The sequence below is a fragment of the Mesoplodon densirostris genome, chromosome X, assembly GCF_025265405.1.
Source record: "Mesoplodon densirostris isolate mMesDen1 chromosome X, mMesDen1 primary haplotype, whole genome shotgun sequence".
In the NCBI taxonomy this organism is placed as follows: Eukaryota; Metazoa; Chordata; class Mammalia; order Artiodactyla; family Ziphiidae; genus Mesoplodon; species Mesoplodon densirostris.
This window is the reverse complement of record NC_082681.1, coordinates 90,396,930-90,423,098: the sequence shown is the minus strand read 5'-3', so window position 1 is coordinate 90,423,098 and position 26,169 is coordinate 90,396,930. Positions and strand designations below refer to the sequence as shown.

Here is a 26,169-nt window from a genome sequence, read left to right as displayed (position 1 = left end):
TGTGTATCCCTTTTTGTGTTCCTGAGTCTTTACATGTTTCTGAATCTTTGCACTTTCCTGAGTCTTTATTGTGTCCTCGAGTCATTGTTCATCCTTGAGTCTGCATGTTCCTGAGTCTTTGCATGTGATCTAAGATCTAGTGTCTGTTCATCTCCATGTCAGGGCACCCATGAGCCTCTGTGTTCCAGTATCTGTGTGTTCCTGTCTTTGTGCATCCCCAAGTTTTGCATATCCCTGAACTTTTGTGATCCAGTGTAAGTGTGTCCTGGAGTCCCTATATTCCTGTCTGGGTGTCTTTCTCTGAGCCTCTGTGTTCTAGTGTCTATATTAATGAATCTGCACATGCCTCCTTCCACGTGCCCTTGGTTGGTGAGTCTCTGAGTCTATGCATCTCTGGGGCTCTCCATGTCTGTGATTTGGTATTTATCCTACTTCTCTATTTATTTTTGCCAGATTTTGCCAGTGTTTCTGTATTATTTTCTTGATGTTGCTGTGTCTTAAGTTGCTCTGTGTCTCAGTGCCTCTCTTTCTTAGTCCATTGGTCTTTTTCTCTAGATTCCCATGACTGTGTTCTTGTTTCTATGGGTCTATTTGTCAGGGTGTCTCTCTGTATCTGTTCCTCTTTTCGTCTTGCTCTGTCCCTGGTATAGTTTTGATCTGACTCACCACGTCCGTGTCCCTGTCTCTGTTTGTGTCTGGTGTCTGGATCCATGTCTTTTTATTTTTGACCCACTATTTATGTGTCCTTGGGTCTGATTCACTGTCCCCATCCTTTCATCTGTGGCCTTGGCTGCCTTTTTGTGTGTCTCTATTTCTGGGTAAACCAAGTGTATCTTGATTCTGTGTCTTTGCCCATTTGCTTGTGTTCTGTGTATCTGTTTCTGTGTCTAGGTTTCTTTATTCCTATCTTGATGCTTCCAGAAGTGTGCCTGTGTTTTTGTCCCTATGTCTAGCCTGTATCCATATGATTGTGTTTGTGAGTTCACATCCCCATGTCTACTTGTTCTAAGATTTCTGTCTCTGAATTCCTGTGTCCCTGTCATTGTGTCACAATGTCCCCATCATTGTGTCACAATGTCCCCATTATTCCTGGGCCTCTATTTTGTCTGTCCTTATGTCTCTGTTACCTGGTCTGAAACTTATATCTTTGGTGGTGTTTGTCACTGTTGAGGTGTCTGCATCCCCATGTCTTAGTCGGTGGATCTCTAAATATATAAGTCTATGCTCCTGTCTCACTCTTAATGTGTTTCTCTGCATGTGCGTGTGTCCTTGGGTCTTTGTCACCAAGTCTGGATCTGTGTAACATCTCTGTTTCTATGTCCTTATAGGTCTCTGGTCTTGTATCTCTGTGTTCTCTTCTCATCCCCCACTCCATGTCTGCATGTCATCATGTCTATGTGTTTCTACCTCTCTGTCCTTGGTGTCTTGGTCTGTGGTTTTGACCAATGTCCCCCTGGTTACTTCTGTGACCCTGTGTGTCTTGATTCCTCTGCTCCTGTGTCTGAATCTCTGTGAATCTCTATCTTTTCATTTGTATGCTGTTATGTCTCAGTGTCTTCACATTAGTCATTGTGTGCTTGTCCCTGGGTGACCTCATTTTTTTCTCCCTGCCTCTTTGTTTTTGACAGGGACAGCACCTCAAAATGGGGATACAGAAGCCCAGCAAGTGGGCATCTGTTTCTCTGGGTTTATGTCCCTGATACTGTCACTCTGGTTTCCTGCCCCCTCTTTGTATGTCTACGTGCCCTTATGTCTAGTCTCTTTATTTTGAGGTCCTTGTGTTTCCACATGTCTCTATCTCTATTTACCCATCCATGTCTGTGTCCTCGTTGCTGTCTTTCTGTGTGTGATTCCATGCCTTTGGTTGTGAGTAGTATATGTGTGTGTCTACTGCTGTGTCATGGGATCCTTTTTGGTTCATTCATTCGGCAAATATTTACTAAGCACCTACTATGTGCTAGGCCCTGGGGATACATAGATGATTCAGAAAATGTCCTTGCCCTCAAAGAGCTCACAGTCTAAGTAAGGGATCCAGACAAGTAAATAGATGATTACTACACAGTATGATAGGTTAGCTTGAATGGAATGTGGGAGTGGGCTATGGTAACAGGAGGGGACCACACTCAATCTATGGGAGGGGTCAGGGAAGGCCTCCTAGAGGAAGTAGACAACTAAGACTTGAAGAATATGTAAAATTTACCTGCATGAAGCCAAGGAAGGGAGTCCCACATAGAAGGAAAAGCACATGCAAAGGCCCATTGGTGGGAGAGAGCATTGTTTGTTAGGGGAACTGTAAGAGCTTTAAATATGTCATGGGAGCCAGAGAAGGTCGTGAGCAGGACTGGTGCCTCAGTTTTTTGTTTTAAGGAAGTCACTTCTAAGGCTGCTGTGGAGTATGGATTGGAAAGAGTAGAGACTGGAGACAGTAAGGACTGTGAGGAGGCAGAAGTCCCTAAGCCTCTAGATCCATAGATCTGCATGTCTTTGTGTGTGTGTTCTGGTATATGTGTCACTTAGTGCATGTGTTAGTGTGCATGTCCCTGTGTGTTTCCACGTCATCGGGGCTTTGTTCCTGGCTCACCCTATGCCCTGGCCTCTGGGTCTCCAAAAGTCAGGTCTCCTGCTCTGGGGTTCAGGGGCCATCACAGGACATAGGCAATGTAGGGGTGGCCCAGCAGCCGCTGTACATGAGAGTGCTTCACCAGCCAGCAGGAAGCCCAGCGGGGTGGCAGCCTTGGTGAGTCCTTCAGCAGCCTCTTGCCTAGGATCACAGGCACATCTGGGTCCTGGTGCCTCCTCAAGCTTGGCCCCATAGGCCCTGCCACCAGCTGGATGTCCGCATGCTGGAACTGTCCTGAGGGAGAGAGATGCAGCACCAGTTAAGGCAGTGGCCTCAGTCCTACTGACAGCTCTGAGAGGATCCTAAAGCAGGAAACCTAGAAGGAAAAGTGGGAGGGGGGAGGGACAGCAAAGGCCTGGAGGAGAGAAGAGACTGAGCATTGTGTGAAAGGTGGAGGAGCCAGATGGGACAGTAGTATGAAAGTAGAGAGCCAAAGTGGATGAGATGGCAGTAGAAGGGGTTCAGTCCGGCTTGAAGGAGATGACAAGGCAGATTGGATAAGTGAGGAGGTTCAGAGGAAGTAAAAATATCTGTCCAACCCACCATCACTGCCCAAACTCTTTGACGTGTGCCTCTGCCTCAAGTTCTGCTAGTGTCTCCTGACCTACAGTCTGGCTTCCTGCAATCCCCCTGTACAGCAGCCTCCAGAGGGATCTTTGTAATACTCAGATCTGACTGTATCTTTCACCTGCTTATGCCTTTTCATGACTCCCATTGCCTTCAGGAAAAAGCCAAATTCCTCATGCTGGCACTCTTGTCTGATCACTCCAGCTCCATCTCCTCCAATCTCCATTCCTTTCCTCTACACGTTTGCTCAACTTTCCAGACTCGGTGTGGGTCTCTCTCTTATAGGAGATCTTTCTTGAACTCCAAAGCTGGGCAAGATGCCTCACCCTGGGTTCCTCCAGCTCCCTGGACTGCTGTCTGTCTAGCACTGATAACTCCCTGGGATCACTCTGCCTGGGTCTGTCTTATACATACATACATATATATATATATATATATATATATATATATATATATATATATTGCTGCATAGGGTTTTCGTTGCTGTGTGTGGGCTTTCTCTAGTTGTGGCAAGCGGGGCCTGCTCTTCATTGTGGTGCGTGGGTTTCTCATTGTGGTGGCTTCTCTTTGCTGCGGAGCATGGGTTCTAGGTGCATGGGCTTCAGTAGTTGTGGCACATGGGCTCAGTAGTTGTGGCTCACAGGCTCTAGAGCAAAGGCTCCATAGTTGTGGCACACGGGCTTAGTTGCTCTGTGGCATGTGGGATCTTCCCAGGCCAGGGCTCGAACCCATGTCCCCTGCATTGGCAGGCGGATTCTTAACCACTGTGCCCACAGGGAAGTCCTGGGTCTGTCTTCTTCCTAGACCAGGAGCTCTCCAAGGGCACAGCTTGGCTCTGATTCCTCTTTGTGGTTTGAGGGTCAAGGTGCTGGGGGCTCATTGGCCTTTCACCCTGGCAGAGTCTCTCTTGGGACTGGTGCTCTCTGACCACTATCAGCCTCAGTACCACTTTTCCAGCAGGCCAAGGGCCAAGGGGCTGAGACCTGAGCCATTGATCACATAGAGCCCCAGGTGGGGTAGTTGTGGGGTGCTGGGGTTCTGGTAGCGGTGCTGGAGGACTAGGAATTCAAGGTGGGGCCCAAGGCAGAGGATGAGGTGGGCTGCGGCAGCCACATGGAGCTCCAGCTGGGACCTCTTCAGCAGGGCCGACTGGTCCCAGGACAGAAGCAAGGTACCCTCACCTTGTATGGATATGGAACTGCGGTGATCGTGATAGGGTAGGTCCGGGATTTGTCTTTAGTAACTGTGATGGTCTGGAAGTAGGTCCTTGTGCCCTGGCCTTGATGGTGTCCCCAGCAGCTGTCCACATACATGCAGCCCTGGAGGGAGAAGAATGCTTGCTGGGAGCACAGGCTTTCACATGGTCATTCACATAGTCACCCACAGCACAGGAGGGGTGAAGTCTCAGAGACTGGAGTTCAGATGAATTGGTACAGTTCTGTAGTTAGAGAGCAGCTCCTGAGGAAAGTGCTTCTACCACAGTCCATCTAGCTGCTCCTTCCTGTGCAGTGTATGAACATGTATGTATACCTGTGCATGCTTACCCCAGTGGGGCTGTTTGCATGTATGTGCTTGCCTCTGAGTGTGTAAATGTGTGTGTTTAGTTCTGTTCATATGAGTATCTCTGGACATATCAGTGCATCTGCGTATTTGGGGAAGGTGTTATGGTAGAGCGTGTATTTTTTTTTTGGTTGTATGTGTATATGTGTCTCTGGATATGTTGGTGTTATAAGTCTTGGTGAATATATTATGTTGTGTGTGTCTGGTTGTGTGTTGGTACATATTGTATAACTGGGGGTGTCAGTGTGCATGCATCTGGCTGTGTGCCATGGTATTTGTGTGCTTTGGTATGTTTTTTATGTCTAGAGTAGCAGAGTATGTGTACCTATGTATGTTGAATTCTTGTGTATTGGGATGAGTGAGGTTACCAGCGCATGTATGTGTGTCTGAGTGTGTTGATATATGTGTCATTGTGTATATCTGAGCATGTGTTGTGCATCTCTGTGTATCTGGATGCCTATTTGTATGTTATTATGTGTAGGTGTGGAAAGTGTCAAAATATATGTGCCTAGATGTGTATTTTTGTGAGTTTACTGTATTCCCTAGTGTGTGTGTATGTGTATCTGTGAGTGTCTTGGTGTTAGGGTATATTTGTGTGTGTTTCCATGTGTCTGGGTATGTACTTGTGTGTTAGTGCGGTGCCCTGCTATGTGTTTGTATTAGCCCACAAATGTCTGGGGGTGTTGACATGTGTATATCTGGCTGTGGAGTTATATGAGGTAGAGTCTTCGGGGCTCTCACCTGCCTTTGGGTCATCTATGAGCTGTAGTAGGTCCCCTGGACACCCATCTAGTGTGAAGTGGATCCTCTCTTTTGAGCATAGGATGTGGATCACAAAGTGGGTGTCCCCATCCACTGCAAGGCAGGAGGCACAACTCTGAAGTTATGGTCCTAGAAGTGAGGCAGGAGGTAAATGGGCACCCCAGGGTAAGCAATTGGAGATTCGTTCCCTGTGGACAGAAACTCCAAGATGAGCATAGCAGGACAACTGAGAGAGGAGGCTGGGCCCTGCTCAGATAGAAGATAAGAGACCACATATTTCTCATTCTCAAAGTCAAGGAGACCTTCCCAACTAGAAAGGCTCCTTGGAGGTCAAAAAGGGAGGGGGCGCCACCCCATAGTAAGTGATGTCAACTACCCATAGGCCTCTTGGGTGGCATCCATCTTGGCTCACACATTGGGAGGATCCTGAGATATACCAAATACGGACTCTGAACCAGGCAAATCAAAATGTTTGGCTAAAGGCAACCTGGAAGAAATGCCCCATATAAGTGATTTAAACTACCACGAGGGCGTGACTCTCTTTTTGAGTCAGTCCCTGTGTCTATACATGCGTACTGTACTCTTTTTCCTCCTAATAAATACTTTACTTGTTTCACTGCTTTCCATCTTTGTGGGAATTCTTTTCTGCAAAGCTGAGGGGCCAGAGCCTTGTCACTGACCACTGGTCTAGTGGCTAAGATTTTCTGCTCTTACTGTCATGACCTGACCTCCATCTCTGGCCAGGAACAGAAACTCTGCTTCAAACTGCTGCAGGCTGAGGCACCCAAGATCATATTTGGTTCCGAAACCTGGGAATTCAGGCATTCAAGGTAAACAGTGGGTTTCACCCAGCTGCGGCTTGAGGCCCCTGACTTTCGCTCTTATTTTCTTTCTCACTCTCCACTTCACTTTCTTTTCAAGACCTGCAGGGCATAACCTCTGTCTGCTCACAGCGTTGTGGCTACCCCCAACAACATTGAGGGTGGCAGGCGGATTCCCCAGGCCGTGCAGATTCAAATAACACTTGGGTGACAGCTGATGCTGTCCTTTGGGACATGGTGGAAACGTGATTTCCAACTGAGAAGGAACCCAAGGGGTCTCTTTTTCTCTCTCTCACTCTCTCTCTCTCATTGTCCCGTATGGAACCCTCCACTACGCTTTTCTTTCAGAAATTACTTGCACAACAAGGTCTCTTTCTCACTTCGTATCTCCGTGTCCTTTTAGGGAAGGATTTCCTGGACATCATTCCTAAACTGCATCCCCGCCACTGACAAACCCAGTGCTGCCCGTGTGAGACAAAATTGTCAGACCCTTCCCAGTTCTATCTTAGCTGCCAGACAGGGCAAAGGATTTTGGGTTCTTTTGCTGTCTAGTCTCTCACCTCACTCAACGCCCAGAAATTTACTATGAGAATTTCTCCACCTCCCGGCCCTGGAACCTTGAACCCTGTGGCATCTTCCATAGCACCCAACTCCAATTTCTCCAAGGGTTCCTCTTTGCATCTATGGGACCCCCTTCACTCCAGGTCTTGGCAGCCTACACACTGCTATGGACAGCCTATCTGGCTGGCCATTACCCAGAAGCCTGAATTATAAACTTTGTAGATGCTCAGTCACGAGGAATACACTCCAGCATAGGAAGACTTATCACAGGACATAAGCTCTATAGACAAGGGATCCCTCCTAAGGAAAGTCCTGGCAACTGGTCAGCACTGGTTCGAAGGTCCTTCCCTGGCCATGTTGGGGGAGAAGGCTTGCACAAGTTACCATGGAAGACCAGAGATGTCTGGTCAGAAATCGATGGGAGAGTAGAGGACGCTTGAAACCTCATCAGGTTTGAAGAGAATTTGGGCGATGCCCTGAACCCCTTCAGGTTAAAGCCTCCTGATAAATGTTTCCAGAATGCCAGATTCAATTCTAGAAGCTCTCTCTTGTTCTCACTTGCATGTTACTCAACATAGGAGGATCCCCCTCCAAGCAAGAAGAGACACCTCTGGAGTGTATCCTTAAGAATTGGAAATTTTTTTAAAATAGAAGGGTTAAGAAAGGAAAAACTTAAGTTCTACTGTAATGGTGCCTGGCCTTTGTATGAGTTAGGGAATGGAGAAAAATGGCCTGAAGATGGGTCTCTAAATTACAGTACCATTCTGCAATTGGATCTCTATTGCTGCAGGATGGGAAAGTGGACTGAAGTTCCCTATATTCAGGCTTTCATGGTCCTTTACCAAAATCCCGCCTTATATGGCTCTTATAATTCAAAACCTGGGGAACCAGAAAACTGTCCTGACATTTTAGATGATCCCCCTTCTAAGCTCTCCCATCTCTCAGGGGGAAACCTAGCTCCTCCTACTCCTGACAGTATCCCTACTTCTCCGCAGCCACCTACTTCTCTTGCTCCCTCTGACTGACCCCAAACTGCACCTCCTTATGTCCCACCAGACCCTCCATTACCCCAAGAGAGGCTAGTCCTTCCTGGGTAACTCGCAGTGGAGCTTCCTATCACCCAGGATCAGGGAAACTATGCCTTCTTACGGAAGTGGCAAATGGAGAAGGGACAATCAGAGTACATATGCCCTTCTCTTTAACTGACTTAGCCCAATGCAAACAGAAACGGGGCCAATTTTCTGAAGACCCTAGTAAGTTTGTTGAAGGGTTTCATGACTTAACTTGGAAGGATGTCCAAGTAATTCTATCTATTTGCTGTACTCCTGAGGAAAAACAGAGAATCTGGACAGCAGCCCAGGGACATGCCAACCAGCTTGCCAGACACCAACCCAAACATTATGCTATGGGTGGAGATGCAGTCCCAAATCAGGAACCCCCTTGCAATTATAATTTGCAGGCAGGAACAGAAGCCAGGAAGCATATGCTCCAATGTGTATTAGAAGGGATGAGAAAGTGTATCAAAAAGTCGGTTAATTATGAAAAGGTTAAAGGAGTGACCCAAGAAGAAGAAGAAAATCCAGCTCTCTTTCATGGGCAGCTTGTGGAGACTTATAGGAAGTATAGCAACATAGATCCCTCCACTTCTGAAAGTCAGCCCCTGCTGGGACAACACAACACTTTATTAGTCAGTCCGCCCCTGATATTAAATGGAAACTCCAAAGATTACAATTAGTCCTACAAACACCCATGCCCCAACTCCTAGATGTGGCATTTGGGGTATTTAATAATCAAGATCAAGCTGAGAAGGAAGAGAGAACCCAACATGAGAAAAGATAGGCCAGGGCTCATGCAAAACTGATAGGTGTTGCTGTCAGCCATGCCTTGCAACCTCAGGACAACCCAAGGGGGCCAAGAAAGTCCAACTCTCCATCTGGAGGTAAGACCAACAAGGGGGAATGCTACAAATGTAAGTCAACTGGCCAGTGGCCCCAAGATTGCCAGAAAGAGTCCCCCAGGTCATGCCCAACCTGCAAGCAAATAGGTCATTGGAAGAGGGACTGCCCTCAGTCCCAAAGGAGAAGGGGGGCTCCCGCTCCCAAGATGGCCATGCTCGACCACTGAGGTGGGCTGGGGATTCTGGTGGCTCCCCCCAATGATATGTCTATCTTCATCGAGGAGCCCTGAGTAGTCCTTGATGTGTCAGGAAAGAAGATTGATTTTTTAATTGATATGGGAGCCGCTCGCTCTGTCTTAATTTCTCACTCTAGACCTCTTTGCTCCAAAAGCTGTACTGTGACTGGTGTTGATGAAAAGCTTAGCACCCATTACTTTACCGGGCTTCTCACTTGCCAGTTTGAGCAGTGGTTATTTCGCATGCCTTTTTAGTTGTACCTGAGTGTCCCACCCCACTACTGAGGAGAGACCTTCTGAGCTCCCTCAGGGCCATATTCCAGTTAGGAGGCCCCGAGCAGCCCCTTATCTTGACTCTGACTAAGACAGACCAACTGGAAGAGCAAGGTCCTATTCCCAGCCACATTCTACAAGGAGTGGACACTTCAGTATGGGACAAAGGAATCCCTGGGAGGGCCATAAATGCCCAACTGTAAGAATTAGCCATAGACCAGAAGCTGCCTACCCTAACAAGAGACAATACCCTATAAAGTTGGAAGTGAAGAAGAGTTTACAACCCCTCGTATATAAATTCTTAACACATGGCCTCTTGGTGCCCTGCCAGTCTCCGTGCGATACTCCTATTAGGCTAGTTGTTAAGCCAAATGGGGACTATAGGATGGTACAAGACCTGAGGGCAGTAAACGACGCAGTGGTCACTATACATCCCCTCATGGCCAATCCTTATAACATATTAGCCCAAATCCCTGAGGACACTAAGTGGTTTACTGTACTTGACCTCAAGGATGCCTTTTTTTTTGCATCCCAGTTCATCCCTCATCACAATATCTATTTGCCTTCTAGTGGACTAACCCCGACTCAGGCCAAATGCAACAATATACCTGGACAGCATTGCCTCAGGGGTTTTGGGACAGTCCACACTTTTTCACCCAAGCCCTAGGAAAGGAACTAAGGGAAATACACCTGAAAGAAGGGGCTATTATACAGTATGTAGACGGTATATTAATATGTAGTCCCTCCATGGAGGCCTCAGATCAAAATACCATTGAAGTCCTTAATATCCTTGGGGCCTGGGGTTACAGAGTCTCTCAGATAAAGGCACAAATCTCAAAGCAACAAGTTAAATATCTGGGATCATTATAAACCCTGGAAGTAGACAGTTATCTCCAGATAGAAAACAAGCTATATTAGGCCTAAGTGCACCAAAGACAAAGAAACATCTCCGTACCTTTTTGGGCATGGCAGGATTTTGTAGAATTTGGATTCCAGGATTCAGGCTAATGGCTAAGCCCCTATATGAAGACACTAAAGGCCCAGATACAGAACTATTACTTTGGAATGGGGAATAAGAAAAGGCTTTTAATGATATCAAGCAGGTCATCACCAGAGCCCCTGCTCTGGGTCTCCCCAGTTTGAAAAGCCATTGATCTTGTACGTGGCTGAAAAGCAGGGGACAGCTTTTGGTGTCCTTATATAGAATCTAGGGGAAGTTCCTCAGCCTATAGGCTACTTTTCCAAGCACCTAGACTCCATGGCCCGAGTTTGGCCTGGCTGCCTCCGGGCAGTAGCTGCCACTGATTTATTAGTGGAAGAAGCCAACAAGCTCACCTTTGAACAGCCACTGGAAGTCCAGACCCCTCATCAAGTGCAAGGGATTCTAGATATAAAAGGCCACAACTGGTTAACTGGAGGTCGTCTTATTAAGTACCAGGCTTTGCTCCTTGACTCCCCAGAGCTAACCCTCAAAACGTGCCACACTTTTAACGCCACTACACTAATGTCTGCTGAAAGCCCAGAGCTAACACATTCTTGCCTCAAAACCCTTGACCAGGTCTATGCCTATAGGTCTGACCTAACAGACCAGGCCATAGAAAACCCTGAGGAAGAATGGTTTACTGTTGGCAGTAGTTTCATTAAAGATGGAGTTAGGGGGGCAGGGTATGCTGTTGTGAGCATGCATAGTGTCATAGAAGCAAAACCTTTGCCACCTAACACCTCAGCCCAAAAGGCTGAACTGATAGCTCTAACCCAAGCCTTAATCCTAGGGGAAGGAAAGATTGTAAATATATACACTGACTCAAAATATGCCTTCCTTGTTTTACATGACCACACAGCTATCTGCAAAGAGAGAGGACTCCTAAATGCAAGAAATTTCCCTATAAAATATAGGGCTGAGATCTTACATCTCATAGAAGTAGTTCAAAAACCAAAACAGATAACAGTCATTCACTGCCATGGGCACCAAAAGGGAACTTCTCAAATTTCCCAAGGAAACAACAGGGCAAATCGGGAAACAAAGAAAGCAGTCTTGATGCCCATAACCGAAATGGCATTAATCCCATCTCTTACCCCTTCTAACGTTATACCCAGGTACTCAACTTCCAAAGAGAACTGGGCATGAGACAGAGGAGGAACTAAGGGAATGGATGGCTCGTGGCACATAGATCAGAAATTGCTCATACCTCTCTCTGACCAATGGAAAATTATTAAAGGGCTACATGATTCTCTCCATCTGGGGAGAGGTGCAATGTTTATAATTGTTTTCTGTCTTTTTACAGGGAAAAGGCTCCCGGAGACAATGAAAAGAGTTACTTGAGCCTGTGCCCTTTGTGCCACCCATAATGCAGGAGGCAACTTCAAGCCTCCCCCTCTTGTTAACCCAAGTCCAGCAATGTAGGACTTACCCAGGAGAGGACTGGCAAATAGATTTCACTCAGATGCTCTCTTTCCAGGGTTTCAAATACTTATTAGTTTTTATAGATACTTTTACTGGATGGATAGAGGTCTTCCCCACTAGAACAGAGAAAGCAACTGAAGTGGCTAAGTCTCTCCTAAAGGAAAGTATTCCTAGATTCAGGTTGCCCCATCACCTTCAGAGTGACAATGGACCTTCGTTTGTAGCAAAGATCACTCAACAGATTTTTCAGGCTTTAGGGATTAAATACAACCTCTGTTCATCCTGGAGACCGCAGTCTTCAGGAAAAGTGGAACAGGCTAATTGAAGAAAACCTTGGGCAAACTCCATCAGGAAAGGAGTCGTGGTATTGCTTGCTGCCAATAGCCCTCTTAAGGGTCAGAGCAGCTCCTAAAACAACCACTAAGTTAAGCCCTTTTGAAATGACATACAGAAGGACATTCCTTACTCTGGACGTGCTAACTGACCCAGAAACCCAGGTTCATCTTAAATACATTATAAACCTAGGCCAGGTGCAGAGGCTATACAAGAGCATGGCAACAGAGTACAGCCCTCTCCAGATGACAGTCCCAGTCACTCTGTTGTAAAACCTGGAGATTGGGAACTTTTAAAGACCTGGAAAAATGAGTCCCCTGGTCATCAGCTACTCACAAAATGGAGGGGTCCTTACCAAGTCCTGCTGAGCACTCCTATAGCAGTTAAACTCCAGGGGGTCACCAGCTGGGTTCATCTGTCCAGGATTAAACCTGTTTCCACTGATATGTTACAAGAACCTGAAGACCCACATTCCAGCCATTCCTGTGAATCCACCCCTTCCTCTGAGTCTCCACAGGATCCGGAGGACCCAGGAAAGCCTGAAAATTCCAGGTGGATGAATGAACCTCTCCAAGACCTGAAACTTGTATTTGAAAAGGACAAAAAGACTTCTTAGACCCTAGGCTAAGTACCCATAGCCACTATCTTCCTTCTTGCCTTCCGGTACTCCAACCCACTTACAGAATAATTGATAGACTCTGGTAGATTTAGATAACTATTGTCTTCTTTGCTCTCACCTTTGCTCTTGGAATGTACTAAACCTCTCTGCCCACGCTAGGTGATTTAAATATGACTCTGACTGGTGCTACTATGAAGCCTTAACTTTTCTATGCCTATTTCCCTTATCCACAGGATGGACAGCAACTCTGGTTCGCATTGCACAAACTCTTGCTTCCTCCACTCTTTTGACAGAATGCTGGATTTGTTTACCCTGAGCTAAGTCCATTGTGGACCAGAGCAACCCTCTTGTCCATCCTGTAAGGAATTTTAGCCAAGTTCCTGATGGAAAATCGTCTTCTACCAGAGACCCAAGGCTCAGAACGGTAATGTACAGAGTCAGAATTGTTCATTTTCCTACTGAAGAAAATTCTAATGTCTCTTGCCTAACCCTCCCCTTAGCAACAGAAGGAGAATATGAAGTCAAACAGGGAGGACAAAGAACTGGTATTAAAGCACCCCAGCGTTTTATAATGACCCCCCAAGCCAGAATTCCAGTTACTTATTTGTGCTCAAACTGTAACTCACTACCCAAAGGAAGAACGATCCACACAGGAGAAGCAGATAGCAGGACGGATGTGGATGGAACAGGTTGTATTTGTAGCTGGAGAAGTTTTCCATAACAATAGAATTGGATAGCTAGGTCTTTCTTTTTTTAACATCTTTATTGGAGTATAATTGCTTTACAATTTTGTGTTAATTTCTGCTGTATAACAAAGTGAATCAGCTATATGTACACATATATCCCCATATCCCCTCCCTCTTGAGCCTCCCTCCCACCCTCCCTATCCCACCCCTCTAGATAATCACAAAGCACCGAGCTGATCTCCCTGTGCTATGCAGCTGCTTCCCACTAGCTACCTATTTTACATTTGGTAGTGTATATATGTCCATGCCACTCTCTCACTTCATCCCAGCTTACCCTTCCCCCACCGGATGGCTAGGTTTTAAAACTTTGGGTGAGTTAGTCTACCGTGTCCTGCCAGGATACGTTTTCATATGCTAGGTAGATAAAAAACCATGCACCATTAATTGCCTACAAAATAACTCTATGCCCACACAGTGTATGCTGGGAACCTTGATTACCCCTTTCTTAATCCACTCCTTAAACGAATCCAAGCACTGGGCCACTTAATTAAAACTGTTCACTCAATTAACTCGAGATTTACCTGGTGGCATCCCAGATGGAGATGCCTATTTCTTTAGGTATACATTGTTACCATGGCGGGGAGTAGCCACCCACCAACATGTCCTTCGAAACTTGTCTCATACTCTTACTACCATAGGTAACAGTACTGCTAACTCTCTCACTAGTTTACAGAAGTCTCTAGATTTGCTGGCCAAAGTGGTACTTGACAACCGACTGGCCCTGGATTATCTGTTGGCAGAACAAGGAGGGGTATGTGCAGTTGCCAACACTTCTTGCTGCACATACATTAACACCTCTTCCCAGGTAGAGATCAACATTGAGAAAATTCAACAACAAGCCACCTGGCTTCAGCAGACAATTAACCACGAATCCTCGCTATTATGGGAGGGAAAATTGAAAACTGGTTCTCCAGCTTGTTTTCCTGGATCCCACAAGATATTAAAACATTTCTAATGCACTGTGATAATCTAAGTGGGAGGGAAGTCCAAAATGGGAGGGGATATCTGTATGCGTATGGCTGATTCATTTTGTTGTGCAGTGGAGGCTAACACAACATTGTAAAGCAACCATACTCCAATAAAAATTAATAAAAAAAGAAAGGGATTTAAAAAATGTAACAGGAAGTGGCTTTAAAAGTAAAAGTATAGTAATATTCTTAAAATGAAATTAAAAATAGAATTAATATTAGATTCTAATTAAGTTCACTCAAAAGATAAATTAATTAATTAATTATTTTTGGGTATACACAGTTGTTTCCTTTATCGGTTCTAGTAATTATAATTACATGTATTCATTAGAATTCTTTAATCTTAAAAACTTTAATTTCTAGTGATATCTAAGAATTAAGCAATTGTGAACTGTCATGCCTTCCTATACCAGCATTCTTTTCTTAAAATTAATTTTTATTGGAGTATGGTTGCTTTACAATGTTGTGTAAAAATAAAATCATGAACCAAAGAAAAAGAACCTCTCTGGTGGGAGGTTTCCATTTTCTTATAACCTTCCTTGTTTCAGCCATACTGATTTATGTTATATTTTGCCTAGTGCTCTGTTGTCTTCCATACTGTTGCAAATCTGCAACCAAGACCTTTCAGTCCAAGAAGGAGACCTGGAACCAACAGGTTCAGAACTTCCATTTTAGAAACAGAGAAATATACTAAAATTTTAAGCCTGAGATTAACAAAGATATGCTGACCTTGTATAACCAGCTTCCTACCCTTGCTTGAGTCTCTGATTATAGTAGTCTTTTACTAGTCTTTAGCCCCTGCTTCTTTAATCTAATTATTTAGTTTGTTTTCTCTAGGGCAACATGGGACAATGCTGGTGCAGGGACTCCAACCACTCCCCACAGCCAATCCTGCCGAAATAACAACAGAAATCACCCTGGGTCCCCTTAATGAGACAGGGCAAGAGTTCTGTGACCCCAACTAGGTAGGGTCTACAAGACCCTTGCCAGCCTGAAGAAGCTATGGAAGATAGACCTTTGTCCTTCATCTTCCCCTTAAATATTTCTTGGGGGCTACATCTCTCACGGGGTATTTGAGGCAGGAGGTAGATGCCCCCCCCCCAGGGTAAGCTATTGGAGATTCAATACCTGTGGACCAATACTCTAAGATGAGAATAACAGGACAATTGAGAGAGGAGGCTGGGCTCTGCTCAGATAGAAGATAAGAGACCACATAGTTATCATTCTCAAAGTCAAGGAGATCTTCCCAACTAGAAAGGTCCTTGGAGGTCAAAAGGGGAGTGACACAAAACTACCCATAGCCCTCTTGGGTGGAATCCATCTTGGTGCACACATTGGGAGGATCCTGAGGTATACCAAATACGGACTCTGAACCAGGCAAATCAAAATGATTGGCCAAAGGAAACCCAGAAGAAATGCCCCATATAAGTGATTTAAACTACCATGAAGGCGTTACTCTCTTTCTGAGTCCGCCCCTGTGTCTATCCACATGTACTGTCTCTTTTTCCTTCTAATAAATACTTTACTTGTTTCACTACTTTCCATCTTTGTGGGAATTCTTTTCTGCAAAGCTGAAAGGCTAGGGCCACTGGTCTAGTGTCTAGGATTTGGTGCTCTCACTGTCATGACCTGACCTCAGTCTCTGACTGGGAACCAAAACCCTGCTTCAAGTCGCTGCATGCTGAGGTCACTTGAGATCAGAAGGAATGGGAGAGGAGGGGAGGGAAAGAGAGAGGAGAAGGTAGGAGGCCATGTCTATTTCCCCAGAGAGACAGCCCAGCCCCAGTTCTAGTGCACAAGCTGTCCTGTACTCAAACAGGACAGCGAAGGTGGCTGGCTTACCCGAGGATGAGAAGGTGAAGATGCTTGGTAACGTGCCTACAAAAGAGAGGGGGAGGGCTTCCCTGGTGGCGCAGTGGTTGAGAGTCCGCCTGCCAATGCAGGGGACACGGGTTCGTGCCCCGGTCCAGGAAGACCCCACATGTCATGGAGTGGCTAGGCCCATGAGACATGGCCGCTGAGCCTGCGCGTCTGGAGCCTGTGCTCCGCAACGGGAGAGGCCACAATAGTGAGAGGCCCGCGTACCGCAAAAAAAAAAGGGGGGGGGGCGACTATGTTGGTAAGAGACTGATCTATTACATTCCTAGGTACTCTGGGGCCCCCTGGCCTCTCAGTCACCTCCTCCAAAATAAACCCCAAAATCCTGAGCTCAGCATTTAAGTCTTTTCTGATATCTAGTCCCTGCCTAGCTCTCCAGACTTCTCTGCGCGCTCCAGCCCAACTGAACTGACTATTCTTATGAGTGCCCTGCCTTATCTTGCTAGTGACCCTTTGCTTCTGTTTTTTCCTGCCACCTGGAATGTTCTCCTTCCTTTAGCTACTAAGGATCAATTTCTAGTTATTCTTCCAGGCCAACTCAAATGTTATTTTCTCTTGCTCTCTGCCTGTGGTAGGTAGAATTCTAAGATGCCCCCCAAGATTCCCCAGTATACACACCCTGTAAAATCCTCAGGGTGTGATATGGTGAGTTATCACTCCCATAAATAGGTCATGGTATGTGGTGCAGTTGATGAAATAAGGAGATTATCCAAGTGGGCGTGACCTAATCACATGAGCCCTTTAAATCTGGGTCTGGAGATCGGAGGCAGAGATGTCAGAGGGATTTGAAGTATGAGAAGTATTTAACAGGAGGGAGATTCTCCATGGCTGTCTTTGGAAGATGGACGGGGCCACATGGCAAGGAATGCAGGAAGCCTCTAGGATCTGAAAGTGGCCCCAGGAGCCTCTAGAAGCTGAGAGTGACTGCTAGCCAACAATCAGAAAAAAACAAAGAAAACAAAAAACCCCCAAAAATATCCCACAGCGATCTCAGTCTTAATACAAAGAACTGAATTCTGCCAATAACCTGAACGAACGTGGAAGACAATGAGAACTCAGTCTGATAGACACCCTTATTTTAGTCTTATGAAATCCTGAGCAGAGAACCTAACTAACTCTTGCCTAGACTTCCGGCCCATAGAACTGTGAGATAATTAATAGGAGTGTTTTAAGCTACTAAGTTTGTGGTAATTTATTATGCAGCAATGGAAAATTAATACATTGCCCCTCCTCTGGGCTCACACAATGACTGTGAAAATTCTAACTGAATGGAAATGAAAGCTCAGGGATCTTTGTCAGGGGAGCTCTTTGTTCACTTTGTGCTAGCCCTGAAGAACTTCCCTGAGATTCCATGCTGTCTCCAGCTCCTCCCAGGATCTCCTCAGAATTGCTGTCCCAATGTGGATTTTCTGCCAAGTGTAAAAGAAATAAGAGAAATCCTTCACACTCTGAGGGCAAAGATGTCCTCAGCCCACCAAAGGGGAGACTCTCCTTCTGACCGGGAGAGTCTTCACTGGCTTCCCAATCTGACCTGCACATTGCCAAGACTGAGACCTTATGTTCTCTATAGTACCTTAGTCTTTCAAGCTCAGTTATGTTCAAAATTTTTCCTTATAGCATTTATGCATGCCTTCATGTGATCATTTATTTATTCATTCAGGCACTGTTCAAGTATCAGTGATATGGTGGTGAAAAAGTCAGTCATGATTTCTGACCTGGTGAAGCTCATATTTTGGTTGGGAAGGCAGGCATGAATGAAATTATAATTACTAATGGTGACAAATGCTATAAGAAAAAAGAACAGATTGATGGAGGGAGTTGCAGATCCTTGATGTAGTCTGGGGCAGTAGGAAGGGGTGAGAAGAACATTTGACCTGAGATTTAAGGCATGAGCTGGAGTTTGAGTGGCAATGGAAGAGATGAGGGTGGTAGGGAGGGAGCAGGGCAAGGCAGGTCAGAGCAATTTTCAAGCAGGGGGAACAGCTTGGAAGAGGTCCCTGAGTGGAGGCAGGGATGGGGGTAAGGCCCATTGGAGGAACAGGAGGCCACTGGGGCTTGAGTTCAGAGGGTGAGTGGGAGAAGGTGAGGTCAGAGAGGTATGGGATAGAGGGCAGATCATGCAGGGCCTTGAAGCTCATAAAGAGGAATTTGGACTTTATTCTAGGTATGATAGGAAACCCTTGAGAGGAGATAAGTAGGGAAGGGACATGAAGTGATCTATGTTTTTAAATGATCACTTTGGGCTTCCCTGGTGGTGCAGTGGTTAGGAATCCACCTGCTAATGCAGGGGACATGGGTTCGAGCCCTGGCTCGGGAGGATCCCACATGCCACAGAGCAGCTAAGCCCGTGCACCACAACTACTGAGCCTGTGCTCTAGAGCCTGCGAGCCACAACTACTGAGCCTGTGTGCCTCAACTACTGAACCTCATACACCTAGAGCTCGTGCTCCACAGCAAGAGAGGCCACCGCAATGAGAAGCCCACGCACCGCAACGAGGAGTGGCCCCCGCTTGCTGCAGCTAGAGAGAGCCCGCGTGCAGCAACGAAGACCCAACACAGCCAAAAATAAAAATAAAATAAAATAAATACATTTATTTTTAAAATGATCCCTTCAGCTGCTGGGGGAGAATGACCAAGAGAATATCTCAAGAGAGGAAGCAAGAAAACCAGTGAGGAGGCTGGAACAGTTTTGTCAGTGAGGCACAATGGTAGTCGCCCTAGGATAGTGACAGTTGAGGTAGTGAGAAGTGGGTGCATTTGACAAGCATATTAAAGATAACAGTGTCAGGAATTGAAGATGGATGGGATATTGGGAGGGAGGGTGGTGAAGGAGAGGGGTAGGTCAAGGATGTCATGCCCGAATTTCTCTCTCTATGACTTATTGCCACCACAAACTGGTTCTAATCCTGCCCTACAAGGTCACCCCAGGAAATGTCACTCCTCTCAGGAAGGTGAATAGTGAAGTGGTGAATCACATTCAGCATGGGACCAGATTATGTAGGTTCAAATCTCTTACTAGCTATGTGATGTGGAACAAGTTACTTCACTTCTCTGTGCTTCAGTTTCCCCATGAGTAAAATGCAGATATTAAGAGTTTTTTGGTGAGGATTAAATGAGGACTACAAGTACAATATGTAGAGCAGTACCTGCACATAGGAAGAGCTAAAAAATGTAAACTGTTATTATTTCACAGTCTTTGGGAAATTTAAAGACAACTGTCATCATCTTCCCCAATTTTTGTATCCCTTTCATTAAGCAGGGCTGCTCATAGAGCACAAAAGAACCAATCAGAGCTGACTTGCCCAGTGATACTCCAATTTATAACCCCACATCCCTTCTCTGCTTGGGAAGCATAAGCAATCCTCTTGTCCAACAAAGCAAATGTCAAAGCCATAGCTTGGCCAGTTCATTTCTTTGCATTCCCCAGTCTTAACATCCCTTCTCTCCCAGGGCCTCTAATTCTGTGCCTATGTGCTGAGGCCCAGAGAAGTTAAGTAGCTGGTTCAAAGTCTCAAAGTAAGCAAGCAAGCAGCTTGAATCACAAGAATCTGCACAAGCTTTGTATACTTCTAGTTCCTGGTTCCCTCTATTCATACTGCCCCCCCTTGTGGCTTGACCTTTTGCCTATGGCACTCACCATCTTTGTCAGGAGTGAGGAAGGTATAGAAAGCCAGTGGGTTCAAGGACTCCACAAATTTGGACTCCTCCATTGACTCAGAGAGCAGCTGTAGCTCCTCAGGGATAAGGAGCAGGCTGACCGCCTCAGAGAGGGTGCTAGAAGGCAGCAAGACTGGCAGGTTTGGGGGGTTGCCTTCTGGCATAGGCCTGGAGCTGTTGGGTAGGCCCATCATCGGGACTCCTGACACAGATGGTCCCAGAATTTTCCTGGTGCATTGGGGCTCTGGCAACAGGTCATGCTGATGCCAGAGCCTTCCAGGGGGCAGCAGAGAGGGCAGAGTGGGGTGAAAGAGAGTAGGGAGGGGCTCTCCAAGGACAGAAATTGTCATGGAACTGCTGGGACTTGTAGGACTTGAGATAGTGCTCGGAAGTATGCTAAGGCTCTGAGGAGGTGGGGACCTGAGTTTGTCAGGCCTGTGGGGTAATGAGATTTTGGGTTTATTGGGGATTGTTGTCTTAGGTTTGGAAAGTGATAAGCTTAGGGAAGTTTGATGAGGTGGGGCACTAGGTTTAAGAGGTGATGGGATTTTAAGGGTCTTGGGTGAGAGGATCCCAGGTCTAGGGTACGGCAGGTTGTTTGGGGTCTTAGGAGCAGGAACCCTTGCTCTGGTGTGTGATGGGTATTTGACAATCTGATGCATGGAGACTCCAACCCTGGGCTGTGATGGGCTTTTGGGTGACTGTGATGTAAGTACCCCAGGTTGGGGGTGTGATGGGGCATCTAGTTTAGGTTGTGATGAAGAACCAGGTTTGGAATAGAGCAAAGTAACATGTTTCATAGAGCCAGCTTTGGGCTGGGCTGGGGTGCTAGGATTCAGAGGTGGGACTTGTGTCTTGGAATTCATGGGTAATAGGGTACCAGAATTCTGATGTAATGGCGTGCTGGGCTTCAGAAGCAATAGGCCACCAGAATATGAGGGCACAATGGCAGCAGGTGGTACCCTAAATGTTGGCTGAGCCAAGTTGCCAGAATCCTGTTGTGCTGGAATTTGGGGCTTTGGGTGTGTGAGGGTGGCTAGGGTATTAGGGCTCTGACCTAGTGGCTCCAACTCCTTGGAACTGGGCAGGTGTAGTTGAGGATAAGTAGAACTTTGGTTTCACAAGCCTTGATTTGGGAGAAACCTTGGGAACCAAGGCTGGCTGGGCTGTGCCTGCCCTTAGGCCATGACTGCTGGTGGATGAGGGCATGATGGTGCTTAGTCCATCTGCGGTGAAAGTCTGTTTCCTGACTTCTTCAGTGGCTTCTTTGGGCTGCACCATGACCAGTGAAGTCAGAGGTGTGACAAAATCTTATTCAAAGGACAGGTTGAGGACTTTGGCAGCCAGCAGGTGGTGAGTGCTGGCATCGTGAGCTTGGAACTGTGTCTCCAGCAGTTTTCCAGAGGTGATGTCGGCCCAGAGGCAGCGTATGAAGTGGGCTACATTGGGGGCTGGCTCCCCTGGGCAACCAAAGACCTTCTGGCTGTTGTTGGTGGCTACCTCACTGTGGCAGGCCACAAGAAGCTGACCCCTGGGGCCACGGGTTGCCAGGTAGATGTCCAATTCCTGTTCACTTGGCCTGCCACCACCAGCTCTGAACCACCAAAGTAGTTGGGGAAAAAGGCCCAAGGGGAGGCCCCAATCAAGCCACCCAGGTAGTCCAGATGCACATCTACCAGCAGAGGCATGGAGATCTCTTCATAGAGGCCCTCCAGCTGTAGGGCTGTGTTGGTGTCCTCATATATGCGCCAGGCTGCTCCTTGGTTCTCTAGGGACAAGCGACGCAGCAGTGGGAAGTCAGCATCATCCCCAAAGGCCAAGCTGACCTTGGGACACTCTGTTGTCCAGTGCCTGACGGATGTTGGAGCGGATCACACTGGGAGTCATCACTCCAGCCGTGGGCTCCCCATCTGTCAGGAAGATAATGAGAGGGATCCTTCCCACACTGGGGCCCCTCCCAGGCTCCTAGTTTCTATGGTTCAGCACTGAAGCAGCTGCCAGCAGAGCTGCATTGATGTCAGTCCCTAATTGGAGAGCAGACTGTGAGACCATTTTTTCTAGTAACTTCTACCCCCATTGGACACACTGGGTACCTCACCAACCTCCCAGGCAGAGTCATATCTCCTTATCTTTGCTCACACTGTTTCCGCTGCTTATCCTTCTCAAATCCCCACCCCCACACAGGCTCCCTGAGATCTGACAGTGGGGCCCACATGTCCTTGGTTTTTATCACTCCCTGTCTCAGACTGCTCTGACTGTTTCCTGGGGGGATGTCTCATTCTCTAGTCAGATTGGCAGATCCCCAAGGATAGCATCTCCACCTCCATGCTACAGGGGAAAAAAGGGCTGAGTTGTCAGGAGGTGGTGGGTGGGGGAGACTTCAGTAATCGTCTGAGAGAGGATTGATCAGAAGCCACAATCAGGGCAGCAGCTTGCTCAAATACTAAGATAGAAATATCTAGATTATTGATAAAATATAAAACAAAAGTTTCAGCAAATTCTTTTGAGTATGTGCTTTAAAGAGGAGGAAATTCAGCCCCAAAGAGGAATGTGTCCTAAAATACATGGAGATTTAGCTGTGCTCTTTCCACTAGGCAAAGAAACACAGAAGGAAAAAGGGACATATTTGTGTAAAATGTAACAGTGATATTTCAGACATTATGAGAGGTGAAGTGGATGGGTGCATGAAGGGAGGGTTTCAAGAATTTCCCATGTCACCACAGCCTGCCAATTTGGGTGGGTAGGTCTAACACAGCCAGCAGCTTCCACGTGCCCCAGGTAGTCCTTGGCACTGTGGACATTCTGGATGGTGGCCTGGATGGAGCCTTTGGCTTTCCAGACACTAACTGTGTCAGAAAAGGAGATGATGTTGAAGTAGTCGCTGGCTGGCAGGTTACCAAGGATCACACTCATGGCCTTTTTAGTCTGTGGGATATAGATGATGTGAAGGAGATGGACCAAGACTTGAGGTCTTGTTCAAGACTGAAAGGCTCTTTCTATACAAGGTACTAAGTGTTGCATGGTTTTAATGTTCTCTGACTCTAGCACTTTAAGTCTAGGATTCTTAGGTCAAAATGCTCTATAGGCTGTAATGGCTGAAAGCCTAGAACTGTACTGTCCAATGGTAACTGCTAGCCACATGTATTTATTTAAATGTAAATGTAAGTTAGTTGAAATTAAAGAAAAAGTTAAAATTCTGTTTCTTCATTTGCAGTAGCCACATTTCAAGGGTTCAATAACCTCATGTGGCCAGTAGCTACTGTACTGGACACTGTTTAGAACATTTCCATCATCAAAAAAGTTCTACTGGACTGTGGTGGTCTAGAAGGTTCAAGTTCTATGCTTTCAGAGAGCTAGGATTCATGTGTTCTATGGTTTCTGAACCCATGATCAAGGATTCAATGATTCGAGGGCCCTAAAGTTTAAGAGCTTTATGACTCCAGGCAGGTATTTATAGCTACCTTTCAATGACTTTGCATGCTTTGGTTCTCTGTTCTCTCTAATCTGTTCTTCTACCTCAATTTTTGTTTCTTCCAGGCTGGTCTTCTCACCAGCCTCCAGATAACCTAGATTCCATTTCGTCTCCACAACTTTGTCCTTTACTTACTCATACCTTCATAGTTCCTTCAGTTGCTCTTTCTCTGGGCCGCCCTTCCTTGATTGCCTAGTCTGATCCATGCCCTTCGCACCCAGATATTCCCTGTCCCACATTATTTGCTGACTATCTTACGTGGAATATTTTCATTCTCCATACAGATCTTGAGCCCTCTGAGAACAGGGCTGAGATTGCTACTTCTTCTTGGCTCCCTTCTCCTTGACCAAATTTAGTATAGGGCTACGCTCAGGGAATACAATATGTAGGTTCTAGTATTAGGGTATCATTTATAGGATACTTGCTATGCTCCTGGCAGTGCACTTTAGATGCATCAGCTCATTTCATCTTCACAGCAACACAATGAAGAAGGTACTAATATTATCCTCATTTTACAAGGGATGACATTAAGGCTCAGAGAGTGGAGTGGCTAGCTCAAGGTCACACAGCTAGTCATTGAGGGACCAGGGACTCAAATCTGTATTTTGGAGGTGGTAAATCCAGTGATTTTAAGCATAATATACACCTTCAACCTTTTATAGAGGTGTGGATTCTAGAAACCACAGGAAGGACATTTGTGGCTTGCCTTTCTCTACATCTTAAACTGATAGAAGATGCCTTGAATGCTTTAAAGGGATCAAAATCTTTCCTGACATAAGATGAACTCAGGGGATAGGTCACACATTCTGGGATCAGGAGCTGAGCACCAGGGACTTCCCTGGTGGTCCAGTGGCTAAGACTCTGCACTCCCAATGCAGGGGGCCCCGGTTCAATCCCTGGTCAGGGAACTAGATCCCACATGCCGCATCTAAGAGTTCTCATGCGGCAACAAAGATCCTGCATGCTGCAACTAAAAAAAAAAAAAAAAAAAAAAAAAAAAAAAAAAAAGATCCCACATGCTGCAACTAAAAGGATCCCACATGCCACAAAGAAGATTCCACATGCTGCAACTAAGACCCGGAGCAGCCAAATAAATAAATAAATAAATATTTAAAAAAGAAAAAAGGATCTGAGCACCATATTCCTGCTTCCATTGAGAGGGCTGACACATAAAGGATGGCCTTCCCTGAGAATCTCCTGTTATCCAGGGACAGATTACATTTTTAAAAGTATGTTGTTTAATCTCCTATTACTTTGAGATTTTCCAGCTATCTTTCTGTTGCTGATTTCTAGTTTTATTCCATTTAGTCTGAGAGCATACTTTGTATGATTTATATTATTTTAAATTTGTTAAGATGTGTTTTATGGCCCACAATGTAGTCTATCTTGGCAAATGTTCCACATGAGCTTGGGGCAAATGTGTATTGTGCTGCTGTTGGATGAAGCATTGTGTAGATGTCAGTTAGATTCAATTAAATGATGGTGCTGTTCAGTTCAACAATGTCCTTATGGATTTTCTGCCTGCTGGATATGTCCATTTCTGATATAGGGAAGTTGAAGTCTCCAGCTACAATAGTGCATTTGTCCATTTATCCTTGCAGTTCTATCAATTTTTGCCTCATGTATTTTGACACTCTAATGTTAGGTGCATACACATTAAGGATTATTATGTCTTTTTGGAGAATCGACCCTTTTATCATAATATAATGCACCTTTTAATCCCTGACAATTACTTGCTCTGAAGTGTACTTGGTCTGAAATTAATATAACTGTTCCAGCTTTCTTTTGATTAGTGTTAGCATGGTATATGTTCTTTGCATCCCATTACTTTTATCTATCTGTGTCTTTATATTTAAAATGGGCTTCTTGTAGAAAACATAGTTGGTTTTTGTTTTTGTTTTGTTTTAATTGACACTGACAGCTTCTGCCTTTTTTTTAATTTTTAAAATTTTGTTATGGTAAAAACACTTAAACATGAGATCTAGTCTTTTAAATTTTTAAGCAATTTTTAAGTCGGCCGTACTTTTTTTTTTAACATCTTTATTGGAGTATAATTGCTTTAAAATGGTGTGTCAGTTTCTGCTCTATAACAAAGTGAATCAGCTATACATAAACATATTATATGGAAGCTTCTGTCTTTTAATTGGTATATTTAGACAAGTCGTCATTAAAGTGATTACTGATATAATTAGATTAATATTTGCTATATTTTAAACTGTTTTCTCTGTTTCCCTTTTTTTTTTTCTTTGTCTCCTACTCTTTTCCTGCCTTCTCTGGTTTAAGTCGAGTGTATTATGTGGTCCCATTGTCTCTTGTCTCTTAGCATATCCATTATGTTAAGAAAATTTCTTAGTGGTTGCCCTGGAGTTTGCAACATGCCTTTACAACTAATTCCAGTCCACATTCAAATAACACTATACAGCTTTATGAATAGTTCAAATACCTTGTGACAGAGTAGTCCAATTCCTCTATCTTGTCCTTTATAACATTGCTGTCATTAATTTCACTTATCAGTAAACTATATTCACTGAATACATTGTTGCTATTATTATTTTGAACAAATCGTTATCTGTTAGATCAATTAGTTAAAAAATAAAATATATTATTTTACTTTTATTTATTCTTTCTCTAACAATCTTCCTTTCTTTATGTAGATCCAAGTATCTGAGCTATCCCGTTTCCATTCTCTATGGAGAACTTCTTTTAACATTTAGCTGTGCAAGACAGGTCTACTGGTGACAATTCTCTCAATATTTGTTTGGCTGATAAAGTCTTTATTTTTCACTTTGGAAGGA

The 26,169-nt window shown here is 45.4% G+C and overlaps 1 protein-coding gene across 1 annotated transcript in view; it reads right to left on the bottom strand.

Moving 5' to 3' along the window:
- Nucleotides 1-2,642: 2,642 nt before the first annotated feature.
- Nucleotides 2,643-26,169, bottom strand: part of ITIH6 (inter-alpha-trypsin inhibitor heavy chain family member 6) — a 40,796-nt gene continuing 17,269 nt past the window's right edge. The window contains 12 exon segments of the mRNA XM_060088073.1: nt 2,643-2,856; nt 4,143-4,392; nt 4,395-4,450; nt 4,452-4,506; nt 5,489-5,602; nt 16,210-16,245; nt 17,562-17,654; nt 19,883-20,985; nt 20,987-21,473; nt 21,476-21,731; nt 21,733-21,926; nt 22,656-22,827. Of these exon segments, the coding sequence (XP_059944056.1) occupies nt 2,643-2,856; nt 4,143-4,392; nt 4,395-4,450; nt 4,452-4,506; nt 5,489-5,602; nt 16,210-16,245; nt 17,562-17,654; nt 19,883-20,985; nt 20,987-21,473; nt 21,476-21,731; nt 21,733-21,926; nt 22,656-22,827 (3,030 nt within the window).